This window comes from Puma concolor, chromosome B2, assembly GCF_028749965.1.
Source record: "Puma concolor isolate L17-30 chromosome B2, mPumCon1.1.hap2, whole genome shotgun sequence".
Taxonomy (NCBI): Eukaryota; Metazoa; Chordata; class Mammalia; order Carnivora; family Felidae; genus Puma; species Puma concolor.
Window position 1 is genome coordinate 92,103,728 of NC_141671.1, and position 14,201 is coordinate 92,117,928.

A 14,201-nucleotide genomic window follows, 5' to 3' on the forward strand; every position below is an offset into this window, starting at 1 on the left:
CCAAAGTTTTCCAAAGTGCTGACTTAGGAAGCTGGATTGCTTGGTGTGCATTTATAGAACTTTTCCACAGGTTTCCTATTCATGTGATGAAGCAATCAATACGGATAAAGTTATTGTATAAACTCTGATCCTTGCCTCATTATGAAATCGCCACCTTAGCTACACACAGATCAAGCACACCTGGGACCTCACAGGGTATTTGGAGGGGAGGAGGTGGGGTGGAATGGGAGGTGAGTGGTGGTGGTTTCATTGAAATAAAGAGCTTTCATCTCTCAAGGGCTTTACACAATCTCTTTAGAAGCCACTGGGGAAACAAAGCTATCCTCCTTGACAGGGTGGTGATTTGATAGGATTCGAGTCAGAGAGCAGATTTCTGCCCAGGGTCGTCTTGGTTGCCCCATCCTCTACCCCAGACTCACTCTCTGAGCCCCAAAGCACAGAAGACATGGACAGCCACTGTATTTAGTGCCAGCCAGCATTTTCCAGGGTCCACATTCCACATGGGAGCTTGAAGCAGCCAATCTTCAAGGTCAGTGTGCTTGGGTGGATAGTGTAGCCGAGTTGGATGCTTTGGGGTCAGAGGTTCAAATCTTGCCCTCACCATATATTGGTTGCTTCTGACAACTTAGCTTCTCTGGGTGTTTTAACTGGCAGAATGGGGAGGAACGTCAAGTTGCTGACACTACTCAAAACAGAAGGGAAATAACCTGTGTGAGCACTTGCTTTATATCAATACACCCCCTGACATTGAATCCTCATGACATCTCTGAAATCATCATGCAGCTGGGAACCAAGATTCATTTAAGCCACACAGGTATTAAACAAGTACTGAAGACGTGGTTCGCTACCAGGCCAAGTCCTGTGCCTTTTCTGCTACCCCACAGTACTCAGTAAATGTTAATTTCTCTTCAAGAAGATTCCTTAAAGCTAGAGGAAATGGCAGGGCAATGGGAGAGCAGGAGGCTGGGGGATGGAGACAGACTCAGTAATGGTCTTTGGAAGGCACTGGTGCTTTGTAGGGACGTGCTGGCAAAGGAAAGATGTGTTTTCAAACCCATGTCCTTAATACCAGCCAAGGTCAACCTGAGAACAATTTGCAGTGGAAAATTACACCCGGCAAATTCAGCAGCCTGATCCTAATTAGGAGCTAACCTCTCTTATTAGGTGAACTTTTTCTTTATTCCTTCACTGTGGAGAATGGACTGTAATTTGTTAATGAAATAGCATGCTAATGTATGTCATCTTATAATTTGTGGATGATCAAGAGAAAATGTTCTTTCATTAGAAAAATAAGGCTTTTATTTCCCACTTTTCTTTTTTATTCCTTCAAAATCATTAGTCCTTTAAGCATGTTCTTTTGGTCTTATAATAAAGGATTGGGGGAATGAGACCACCTACTTCTTCCAGAAACTTCTTTCACATCTACCCATTTGTTCAGTCTCATGGTTTTACAATTTCAATTCAGCTATTGTTTATTCAGATCCCAGAGGACACTGAATGACACTGTCTGAAGTGGAGGTTACAGCCTCAAAGAAACTTATGACCAAATGCAACCAAGGCAGATGCCCATGTAGACAAATGAGAGATAATAGGAGTAAAATTACCCTGGACAGTGCAGATTTATAACCCAGACCAGATGCCATTCCTGGGGTCCCATTTGTTGCTCTGGGTTCTTTTATCTCATGGGGCCTCTGAGCAGGGCTGAATAAAAGTTACAGAAGTGCTAAAAGCAGACCAGATGCCCTCCTTTCTCCTTCTCATGATGTCTCTCCTTGCTAGTCTACCACAGGCTGCTTATATTCTGGGTGTTGGCTCTTATTTTGGAGGTGGTTGGAATGATGCACTTCTCCTGACAGTGTTCTGCCAATTGTACTAAGAGGCTAGTCCAGCCCAGGAAAACTCATGGACTTGCGTCAGGCACAGTAGCAGACTTGGGAGTAAAAGATGAAGAGGACATGGTGTCTGCCCTGGAGGTAGTGATTCTCCACTGGGCTGGACGGATCCACAGACACTTTCAGCATTACGGGCAGGCATAGCAACAGAGTGGGGCAGGGTGTGGACAGGGAAAGGGAGGGGTGGTAAGGGGCATCCCTTTGCCAGCTCAAGGGGATGCCTCCTGGCTGAGACATTAAGAAGGAGGGAGAGGTCTTCCAGCATGGAGATCAGCTGAGCCAAGGTGTGGAGGTGAGGGCAGCATGAGGCAAAATGCAAGCATCGGATTTGAGGCAAGAGGCCACAGGCAATGAGATCTGGCTGTGGGTGCTGAGGGTCTATAAACCCAGAGGGTGCAGGGAAGGTTTGTATAGTTTCCTAGGGCTGCCCTAACAAAGTACCAAGAGCTAGGTGATGTAGAGCAGAAGTCTCTTGCCTCACAGTTCCATTGGCTAGAAGCCTGGAATCCAGTTGTCCACAGGGCCATGCTCCCTCTGAAACCTATAGGGGAATGATTCTTTCTTGCTTCTCCCAGCTTCTGGAAGCCTCACATGTTCCTTGACTCCATTCTCTGCCTCCTTCTATGTATGGCATCCCTCCTGTGTCTCTTCATATTGTCTTCCCCCCGTATATGTCTATCTTTGTGTTCAAATTTCCATTTTAATGAGGACAACAGTCAAAATGATGTAGTTGATTTAACTTGATTACCTCTGTAAGGGCTCTATTTCCAAACATGGTTACATTCTAAGGTATTGGAGATTAGGACTTCAGCATCTTTTGGGGGGAACACAATTCAGCCTATAATAGAAATGAAAGGAAAGAAATCACCTTGAGTTTTTTTTGAAGTGCAAAAAGCACAAAAATAAAACCCCTACGCAGAAAATTCCTAAGTAAATCCCTAATTTCCAACCTAACTAAAATCCTGACTCTGCCCTTGTTTTAATCATCCTTTAAGAAAGAATCATCCTTGGAGCGCCTGGGTGACTCAGTCAGTTAGGCGCCCAACTTCGGCTCAGGTCATGATCTACCAATTCGTGAGTTTGAGCCTTGCATCGGGCTCTGTGCTGACAGCTCAGAGCCTGGAGCCTGCTTTGGATTCTGGGTCTCCCTCTCTCTCTGCCCCTCCCCCATTCATGCTCTGTCTCTTTGTTTCTCAAAAATAAATAAAAACATTAAAAAATATATTTAAAAAAAAGTAAGAATCATCCTTGTGATCATCCACTCAGGCTCATGGTTCTTTGTAGAAGAGTTGAGGGTCCCGCTGTGCCATTTCTGCCTATTACAAATATTGCAGAGAACTGGTGCTGCCTTTTGAGGAGGGTTTCTTCACAGGCATGGATGGGAAATCACCCTGTTTCTCTCAAAGTTGTCCTTGACAGAGAGGTTTTTCCTTAACCCTCCATGAAACCCCTGTCTCCTCAGACACACAGCTATTGAATCCGTTTGTAAAGGAAATACCAAGTGCAATCTTTGGGGTTTGTTTGTTTGAAGCAGGTTATAATTTTGAGTTCTCTTCCTTTATCAAACATTTTAAACCAACTATTTTCAATGGAAAAATACTGTGTAAGCACAAGGAAAAACAAAACAAAAAAACAATCAAATAGTATCAAGTACTAAACATTAAGCCACTCCTTCAGTCCCTTCCTCAGAAGTCACTACTCATAAATTCCTCATGTAGCCTTCCAGAATTATTCTATGGAGAGCACTGAGTTTTTTTAGACAATACACATTTAGTCGGGGACATGTTGTTAAATAAACAACAGCCTAGGGTGGAGGCTGGGACACATTCTCTGGCAGGGTCTGTTAGATGTCAGGGACTTTTACCACTGAACCCACTGCCTGAAAAATACCTTTTATTTCCTAGATTTTGTTCTTACTTTGCTCTCTTTCAGATCATCTTTCCCACCACAGGAAGGCATTTGTCTGCCTAATGAACTGCAGGCAGGAAGCATATTCTGTAACCTCAATTTGTTCTGCTGACCTTCATTGGAGACGCCTCAACCGATCTCTTAAATTTTTTTTTTTTTTTCAACGTTTATTTATTTTTGGGACAGAGAGAGACACAGCATGAACGGGGGAGGGGCAGAGAGAGAGGGAGACACAGAATCGGAAACAGGCTCCAGGCTCTGAGCCATCAGCCCAGAGCCTGATGCGGGGCTCGAACTCACGGACCGCGAGATCGTGACCTGGCTGAAGTCGGACGCTTAACCGACTGCGCCACCCAGGCGCCCCTCAACCGATCTCTTTAAGATGGTACAATGACCATACACAGATGGGTGCTCAAGAAGGCTCTATTAAGTTCACTTTCTTCTGTTAGTGTCATTGTCTATATCATATAGTTCTTTAATCTTTTAATAAATTTTTTTTTTAATTTTTTTTCAACGTTTATTTATTTTTGGGACAGAGAGACACAGAGCATGAACGGGGGAGGGGCAGAGAGAGAGGGAGACACAGAATCGGAAACAGGCTCCAGGCTCTGAGCCATCAGCCCAGAGCCCGACGCGGGGCTCGAACTCACGGACCGCGAGATCGTGACCTGGCTGAAGTCGGACGCTTAACCGACTGCGCCACCCAGGCACCCCTCTTTTAATAAATTTTTAAAACGTTTATTTATTCATTCTGAGAGAGAGCAGGGGAGAAGGGGCGGGGAGAGGGGCGGGGCAGAGAGAGAGATGGGGAGAGAGCAGGCTCCGTGCTGTGCTGCCAGCGCAGAACCTGACACAGGAGCCCAAACCCACCAACCATGAGATCATGACCTGAGCTGAAATTAAGAGTCCGACTGAACCACCCAGGTGCCCATACTGTATTATTTAAAGTTTGTATTTGTTCCACAGATATTTCTCAAGCACCTCTTATTATGAGGCTACCTGCTGTGCAGGTGAGGGTTCAAGGTGAACTTATGCCCCTGGAGAGAGGCTGATGAACTGGGGGTTAGGGAAACGAGGGAGGAGGCATCATTTAAGGCTGGATGGAAGAGACACAGGACTAGAATGCCACGAAAACCATCAGTGGCTGAGTTTTGTTGCCTCTTGTGTTCTGAAGCATCTGCATAGCTTGACTGTGGTTGAAGGTTTTGTTTATTACGTCTTCTTCCGTTGATGCACACAAGATAAAATATATATATTCTGAGAGAGATACAGATTGCTTCTGAAATGACTCCAATAATGAAGGAATTTTATATGTGACCTTTTTTGAGTTTTTCTTGAATAAACCTTAAGTTGTGGTGAAACAGTAGCTCAGGCTTTTTGAAAAGTGTGGCATCCCTGTATATAGATCACCCATTCAGTGTGCATTAAACAACAGCCACTCAAGGCGGTCCATCAGGGGGTGTTACTATATTTGCATCCCTCATCACATCTGGCTCTTCTCTACCTAGTGCTTTTAAGTCTTAATGGGGGAGTCTTAATACGCCCCCCCCCCCCAACACAGTATGCTCCTATGGCTATAGCTAAAACTGGGAGGTAATAGTCTGCATGATTCTTTCATATCAGTATGTGATAAGAAATATAAATATGTTTAATACAAATAACCAAACCTGCTTTAAAAAGTGATACATTTGACCAAATATGCTGTATGGGAGAAATAATTTTTAACGTCAGCTTTAAAAATCTGAAAATCAAAAATAGAAGAGAATCTTTTAAGACTGTTGTCACACCATGAAGCATGCAGGCATGCTTGTTAATTCACGATGACATTTTAACCAGCCCTATTTTGGCAGGAGAGATAATGACAGGGCATATTATCATTTCTTAGGAGGGTTACTACTTCAGCTTAACCCCTGAGGTGTAGGAAGAGTTACCTCTGGCCTGGCAGCTCCACCCAGAAGCCTCAGGTCAGAGCCCACTGTAACCAGGCTCAGCAGAGCAGTGAAAACGGGTTTCGCTTTATGAGTTTTTTCTTCAGGTGTCTCCTAGAGCATCCACCTGTGAAGAGGTCTCCCACTGAGGCACAAAAGAAGCATCCACTGGGAAATGCTGCAGTTACATCTAAGTTTAAAGAAAAGCAGAAAAGGAAAAAGCATGCTAACTTAGCTACTTTTGTACATGATCAGGAAATCATGAGATTCTGCTGTCCGTGTTCTTCAGTCTTGGCCTGGAACATGGTTTCGTGGCTGCCTTTGTTGCACAATTTCAATATTACCTACCTAGATATGTTTCTGTGGAGAAATCCATAGTTTCACCTTGGCAGATCAAATTTTGCCCTATGAATACACAAACGTGTCATGTTAGTCTAGGCAAATCATACATTCTTTGTGCCTAAGTTCTTTTGTTTCTTGAACTAAAATCTTTAATTTGAATATTATTTAGCTATGTGCATGTTTATGACATTAAAGATAATCCAATGAGAATTAGGAAAAATATTTGTTGCAGCAGTTATTTGCAGTAGCACATATTAAGAATATAAAATCTCATCAACTTAAAAATCAATCAGTAAACTGTGACATATTCATACTGTATAATAAACTATGTCAACCTGGATAACTCGCAAAACAACATAGAGTCTTTTTATCACTTAATCTTGGTAGTGATATCCCATCACTTATGCCATAAACTGTTCATCAGAAATTAATCTTCAAGTCTGGTCAACATTCAAGGGGAGGCAATTGCCCAGAGTGTGAATACCAGGAGGCAAGGATTATTGGGGGCCATCTTGGAGGCTCCCTACAACAGCTGCTATATATTTTTAGGTATATGTGAAAATCGTGTAAAAGCATGAACAAAATTATGTAGTTATATCAGTAATAGTATAAAAACATGTACAGGAAAGGTAATAACTAACTCTGGGATATAAGGGAAAAATAGGCTTGGGAAAAGGTGTACCAGGACATCAACTATACCTTTAGTTTTCTTTTAAAAGGCATGGAAAATGTTATAACTCAAAAAATTCAAGTAACAGTGCAGGGATATCCATTATGTCAGTTTCTACATTTTTGATATCTAGAAACAAAGATTTCCAGATCCAGCATTTAATAGGTGTTTCAAATTTATGTTCCATAGAATAAATTGGTAAAATGGTCTGATAAATTTTCTATTTAGAATGTTTACTTTTGGCAATACAGTGACTGCACAGTGCATTGTAAAATGTACAATGTAAAATGTACATACACATTTTTCTTATCCATTCATCTGTTCATGGACATATGGGTTGCTCATGTTTTAGCTGTGAATGATGCTGCTATGGACATGGGCCCACAAATATTTCTTGGAGACCCTACTTTCAATTCTTTTGGGTATACACCCAGAAGTGGAATAGTGCATTGTCCTGAGCTTTTAGTAAACATTTTAAGTGTCATTTGGTTTTCTTGTAATTCTTCATCTTTGCTCCAAAATATTTGACTTTGTAAAAATAATACCCTTTTTAAATTGTGGTAAAAAAAACCACAACACATAAAGTTACCATCTTAACCATTTTTAAGCATACAGTTCAGGGGTATTAAATACATTCATACAGTTATGCAACCATCACCCCCATCCATCTCCTAAGTTTGTTTTATTTTATAAAACTGAAACTCTATACCTATTAACTCCTCACTACCCCGTTTCCCCAGCCCCTGGCTCTCACCACTGTGCTTTCTGTCTCTATAAATTTGACTACTCTAGGTACCTCATATAAGTGGATTCATACAGTATTTGTGTTTTGTGACTGTCTTATTTAACTTTGTATTATGTCCTCAAAGTTCATCCATATTGTAACAGATGTCAGAATTTTCTCCCTTTTTAAGGCTGAATAAAATTTTGTTATATGTACATACACATTTTGCTTATCCATTCATCTGTTCATGGACATATGGGTTGCTCATGTTTTAGCTGTGAATGATGCTTCTATGGACATGGGTGCACAAATATTTCTTGGAGACCCTACTTTCAATTCTTTTGGGTATACACCCAGAAGTGGAATTCCTTGATCAAATGGTAATTCTATTTTTATTATTTTGAGGTGCTTCCATACCATTTTTCCACTATTTTACATTCCCACAAATACTGCATAAGGGTCCCAATTTCTCCACATCCTCACTAACATTTGTTATTTTATTCTAATTGGTGTGAGGTGGTATCTCGTGGTTTTGATTTGCATTTCTCTAGTGATTAGTGATGTGGAGTATCTTTTCATGTGTTTATTGGCTACTTGTATATCTCTTTGGAGAAATATTTGTTCCTTTGCCCACTTTTTGGATCAGGGTTTTGTTTTGTTTTGGTTGTTTTAGGAGTTCTCTACATTTTGTAGATATTGATCCCTTGCCAGATATATGGTTTGTAAATATTTTCTACCATCCTGTGGGTTGCCTTTTTATTCTGTTAATAGTGTCTTTTGATGCACAAGAATTTTTACTTTTCATGAAGTCCAATTTGTCTATTTTTTCTTTTGTTGCCTCTGCCTTTGGTGTCATATCCAAGAAATCATTGCCACATCCAATGCAAGACATTTGACTTTTAATTACAGGTGCCACTTCTCTTTCCCTCACTGTTCACCAGGGTGGAACAGATCTCATTTTTCTGTCTACTGAACTTATAAAACATGTATGTAATTACAGCTTGGGTGTACTTTCCATTTCCATTTTTCATTTTAACACCTGATCATTGTTACATTATCTTTATCTGATTTTATTAAAAACATTTTTGTTCTGAAGAATTTTCCCAGGTATTTTATTGCTGTAATTGGTATCATCTTCCTGAATCTCTTTTTAGCTGTTCTCTAGCATATTAAAGGGATGTATTTCTGTTCTGATTGCTGATTCATGGATTTGTTGGAATGCACAAGCAGATTGCATCTCTGTGAACAGTTAGTTATTTTAAATATGTCAGAATTGTCCCTAGAAGATTTCCTAAATAAAAGCTGATTCCAATCAATTTACTTAAATTCATTCTGAATTACCTCAGACTCTGTCTTTAACACATTCAATATTTATGCAATGCACCCTCATGAGTGTTTCAAATATATTGTTTGGGGATAGGATGAAGCATCCAAAAATAATTAACACAGTGGCAAAGATAACGAAATGACAAAACTGAAATAGAAGATGCAAATGTACAACCATTTTTAGCACGAAAAGCAACAATCAATTGAGAGTAAATCTTTCTGGGCTGAAGAGCTGCATACAGCAGCAGGACCAATGCTTATGAGATGCAGCATTTTGTTAGATGGACAGGAGCCAGGATCATCACTGTGGTACATTATATGATCTGGGTACCGTTATGTTTCTATAATTGATTGGAATTGTCCACGGAGAATGTTCTTTGCTGCAATCCAAGGATTTCTTCAATGTTTCAGTTTCTCCAAAGGCCACTTGAAGGGTAATGTGTTTTTAGAGGAATGCATTTTTCTAAAGTATCAGAAAATAAGATTGAGGTTTTACTAAGATGTCCATATTATTCTGATGGCTCCTGCAAAAAACAGCACTATTGGAAGCCAGTGGCGTATTTTTTTCCTCTTATTTTTGGCTAGAATTAGGTTTCAGAAGTTGGATAAAATGGTGTAAAAATAGTTACTTCTGAAAGAAGAACCAAATATTTGCTTTTAAAGGGAAAGGGTTTAGGTTTTTACTGAATACACTCAAATTGATTTTCACGCTTTTACAAGCATGGGAGCAACACAACTCCCAGGGAGACTGGACAGAGTAGGTATTGCTTTGCAATGTTAGGAAAAGTACACAGATGCTATTAAGGAAGTTTTAGAACTTGCTTTAAAATGTCTTTCATTCTGGGTGCCACATACCTTGCACCCAAATACTTGGTGAAAGTGTGAGGAGCTCCCACACCGTTGTTCTCAAAACCTGTTCTATTTCCAGAATAGTCCCTGTTTCTGCTGACTTGGACATCAGAAATGGCCCTTGGGAAGACTATGAAAGGGTGATGTTTATCCTCAGAAACCAGAAGGGGTAGAAATGAGGCAGTCGGACCTCTCTTCCATTCGGTGGGGCCTCCATGTACCATTCACTACCCCACCAAAGCACATCCCCAGAAACTATTTTCAGAAAAGGCCCACTGTAGGAATCCTCATTCCCATGTACGCTGAGCTACAGCTGAAATTGCTCATGCATTTGTATTTGTGGAGGTGGAAATACTGTAGCACAAAGGAATGAAACACAAGTGAATCCCTCTCTGAGCACAAAGATTTTATTGTTTTTGGTGGGGGTAATAGCAATGGTGGGGTGGGCTCTTAGCCATAAAATTTATCCTGAGGATGAGTTTGTTTACAATTTATCACCTTAGGCTTTCATTTACCTTTTATTTACTCTTGACAGCTGTTTATCATTTTCTAAGCATTTTCATGTAAAAGATTCATTAAATGAAATTGACAAAACACTTGCTGTACCAGACACTGTGTATACAACAATGAATGAAGCTCACTGCCCTTATCACAATGGAGCCAAATACTATGAGAGGAAGTGCAGGCAGGTATCATCTCTGTTTTGTAGGTGACAAATGGAAACAGAAGAGTTGATGGAATACATTGTCCTAAATCTTCTAATATATGCTTGGATCACCAAACACAACACAGGGGCAAGGTAGTATTACAGAAACATAATTAAAACAACAACAACAACAACAACAACAACAAACTCAAAACCAAAACCCAAAAAACCCAAACCACTTCTCTTGATACTGCAAGCCTAGCTTTTCTTTCCACTCCATACCTATTCCTTCTAGACCCTTGGTAAAACTGTGCTGTAATGGGAAATAGAGCATATTTTCTGATAATAGCCAGCTGAAGTAACACATGTAAAGATGCACATTCCTGACAGACCACCTATTTGTTTTGGTATTGTAACTGACAAGCTTATTTAAAAGCTTAATTGAAGTCACTGGCTTTCTTCGTTAGAATGACTGTTAGACACCCTTTGTAGTATCAATTTCAGATTTTTGAAGAAGTATGCAGTGATTTGTTTCCAGTGTGATCTGGAGTTTGGTGGAGAGACAACTATAATGTTGGAGTAGATAACGTTTGATTAATGAAGGTCTCTGACAGTAGCCTGCTTATTCATTATTTTATAATTGTGTTGTGAGAGTTTCCCCCACCCCAATCTAAACTTCCTCTTCTGTACTTTACACCCGTTTTATTTTTTTGCTGGTTCACCATGGTTAGTACTTTTTTTTTTAATAACCCTTGCATCAATTTGACTAAAAAGCAGACACAAACCTAGACTTAGACATCCAAAAAAGATTTTTCCCTTTAGACCATTACTTTTAGAAAATAGGCACCAATTCTGATGTGTTGCCATGAAGAACATTTTTGGAATCTCCCTTTTCTGATGGTCTTTGGTGTCGATTTACAAGCCATGAAAAAGGCAGTTTCATTTTTATGGCAGTCAGCATTACTCAGTGTTAGCCTTTTCATTTGCAGGAATTATGTGGTTATTTCAGAAGCTCCATTCCCTCCTGAAAAGTGGGCACTTTTCAGGCCATTTGGAAATATGGGCCTGATTGGCTGTAGGGAGTTTGAGAACTGGCTCCAGATTAGTCCTCCACATCCTGCAAAGTGCAGTCTTCAGATTCCAAGGTGGAAACCTTGAGAATAAAATTCATCTTAGATCAGTCCTGCAACCCTCAAATCATTAAAAACTGCTTCCAATATGACTTGGAATCAAAGGGTGCAGTCATTCAAAGTAACTGTATTTGTTTTCAATGGACAGGCATGGTATCTATGTAGTTTAAGAAGTCCAAATAAAAGATAACAAGTAAGTGAACAAGGGTTTGGAGATTCAAATAATTTTTAATGACAGGGAGGTGCTGGGATTCTGCTCAACCAAAGATGGATTACAGTCCATCATCTTTTCCAGGATGTCTCTGTAATGAACTGGTTAATATTAATTTACAGATATAGCGCTACTCATGAAACTTTAAAAATATTTTCTGAATTACAGGCCAAATGAAGAGTAACAAGAAAAATGTAAGCATCCATTCAGATGTGGCTGGCTGTGTGTGCTTTACCTTGGGTAAGACTGGAAGCAACCTCTGTAGTACTCCAAGATCTCTCAAACTGACATGCAAAAGACTTGGGTAGAAGTTTCAAGCGAGGTAGAATCCTTGAAATCTCATTTAAAGGCCTCAAATTGGAAGAATTTTATTTTCCAGGAGTAGTATAGAATCCTTATGATGGAAAGTGAAAGGGCTGAGGCTGAAATTATGGGAGTAACTTTCTAGACCCTGCAACCATTCTCCATCACTTAAAATCGACAACCTGGAATCAATAATCATTCTTAGAATTTTGAGGACCTTAAAATGATCTAAGTAGAACTCATTAAACCAAAAATTTTTATCTCCTTGTTTTGCTTAGATTTAGAATTTAGATTTCTGAAAGCAGAAAAAGAAAGCTAATATAAGGGCTCAGTACATATCTTAGAAGCCAAGTTCTTTTATACTTAGTAATAATCAAAAAATTTAAAACTTACTTCAGATTTTTCTTTTTAAAAAATTAAGGTCATGAAATAATTTTTACCTACTCATTTTGGATTATTTCTGAAAGAGAGAAGGCTCAGAGTTATTATCAGTTCATATTCTTCAAGCATATGGAGTTCCTGTTTAGGGCTACTTTCACTGTGAATAGTCAGCTGTAGTGATGGAAGACAGACAGATACCTGGTAAGAGAAGACAATAAAACCTCAGGCTGAAAAGGCTTTATGATAATTTGAAGTTTTACAATAACTGTAGTACCCAAGATCCATGCTACATAACAATATTTCATTCTTCTTTTCCATAAATAATAAGTCATCATGATAATAAAACTACGTGGTCTCTCCATGTTATAACACAAGTTACACTGTACTTCTCACCTTGTATAAATAAATATCAGAAAGAGTATGGAAGTAAAGTCTTGAAGCAGAGGTAATGAAAAGAAGAGTGGGGGGAACAAATGGGAAGGAAGCAGGCGAGATAATTGAGTCAGCTTGTCTTGAAGTGGCACTCTAAATATTTTATTTCCACCAGTTATAGTATACACATTTTCTAAGATCAGTATATTTTGCTCTCCTTATCATCATTGGGCTCTGCAATATAATTTTACATCATATATTATTAACATTTTTGACTATAAGAAATTCTTGAAACTCCATGTGATCAAAGTATAAATTTTGCTAACAACCCATATTATATGTCTCCATACAGATTTGTCTTATGTATTTTATGCTGCAGGGCTAGAAATCTGTTACAACAAATCCTAACACTGTCATGTCTCAGTGTAGTTTTCCTTAGAAAATAAGAAACCAACATTCTTGTAAACATTACACCGTGAGATGTAAGATTTGATGGATAATTCCTAAATATCATCTCAATATACACAAAAGGTTTTCCTACACGTGTGTTCATTTTACATATCAAGAAACTCACGAAGACAACATTTTGAAAGGCAACATTTGTTAAAAGGCCACTGCAGCTGACTTTGTGTTGCTGGAGTCAATACTGCAGCCACCGTCAATTTCCTGGGTGTCTTGAGGTTAGAAGTTGATTCCACCAAGGCAAACATCAAGCAATTCGACTTTGTCTAGATGAACAGCCAGACTTCTTAACCAATTCTCTCAAATGGACTGTTCGGGTCAGGTTACTTCACTTTCAGGTCAATCAAGGCATCAGAGACCTCCTCATTGACCTGGGCAGAAATACTCGCTGGTGTGACATTGAGATGAATGTCATACTGCTGGTCCAGGCCAAGGTAGCAGTCGCTCATGAGATACAGTGTGTAGATATACCTAAGTTTAAAAACAGAATGAAATGTAAAACAACAGTCATATTTAATTCTTTCAGAACTTGGGTGGTGAGACCCTGCTTACCTTCCAGGTAGTTCTGGAGTATAAAAAGAAATGGAAACAACGTGATGGTTTCGAACATATCCCACTCTTTTCAAAGCAATAAGTTCTCTCTTATCCACTTCTCCTAATATCAAAAACCATCCTTCATCTTTCAATTTGGGAAATCGGGGGGTAACTGCGTGGCTGTCTTGCTTTCCCTATAAACCAGAAAAAAAAAAGAGATAAGACATTAATAATGTTTAGACTTTCTATGCCCTTCGGTTGTGGTTAAAAGGCTAGGTTGTTTTCCTTGAAAGCCATAAATCTACGCAGTTCAGTGTTATCTATCTGGGATGTTTTAAATTTTATTGTTTGGTGTTTTTGATATGCTATCACCTGCCACTTTTCAGGATTCTCAAAGCACATTATAGACACTACTTTGTGGCTATAATCACCAGCATATTTGGCTCAGTTAGAATAGAAAGCCCTGAATCTTAATATCAAATTAGTAAATTCTCCCATCATTCTTATAAATGATATTAGTACC

The 14,201-nt window shown here is 39.4% G+C and overlaps 1 protein-coding gene across 3 annotated transcripts in view; it reads right to left on the reverse strand.

The window, feature by feature from the left end:
* Positions 1-10,030: 10,030 nt before the first annotated feature.
* ASCC3 (activating signal cointegrator 1 complex subunit 3) overlaps positions 10,031-14,201 on the reverse strand; it is a 373,037-nt gene continuing 368,866 nt past the window's right edge. For all 3 annotated transcript variants that reach the window (XM_086707498.1, XM_025925165.2, XM_086707497.1), the window contains 2 exons: positions 13,697-13,872; positions 10,031-13,615 (listed from right to left, as the gene is read on the reverse strand). In XM_086707498.1, the coding sequence (XP_086563624.1) occupies positions 13,468-13,615; positions 13,697-13,872 (324 nt within the window). In that variant the 3' untranslated portion in view covers positions 10,031-13,467. The remainder of the gene's footprint in view (positions 13,616-13,696; positions 13,873-14,201) is intronic.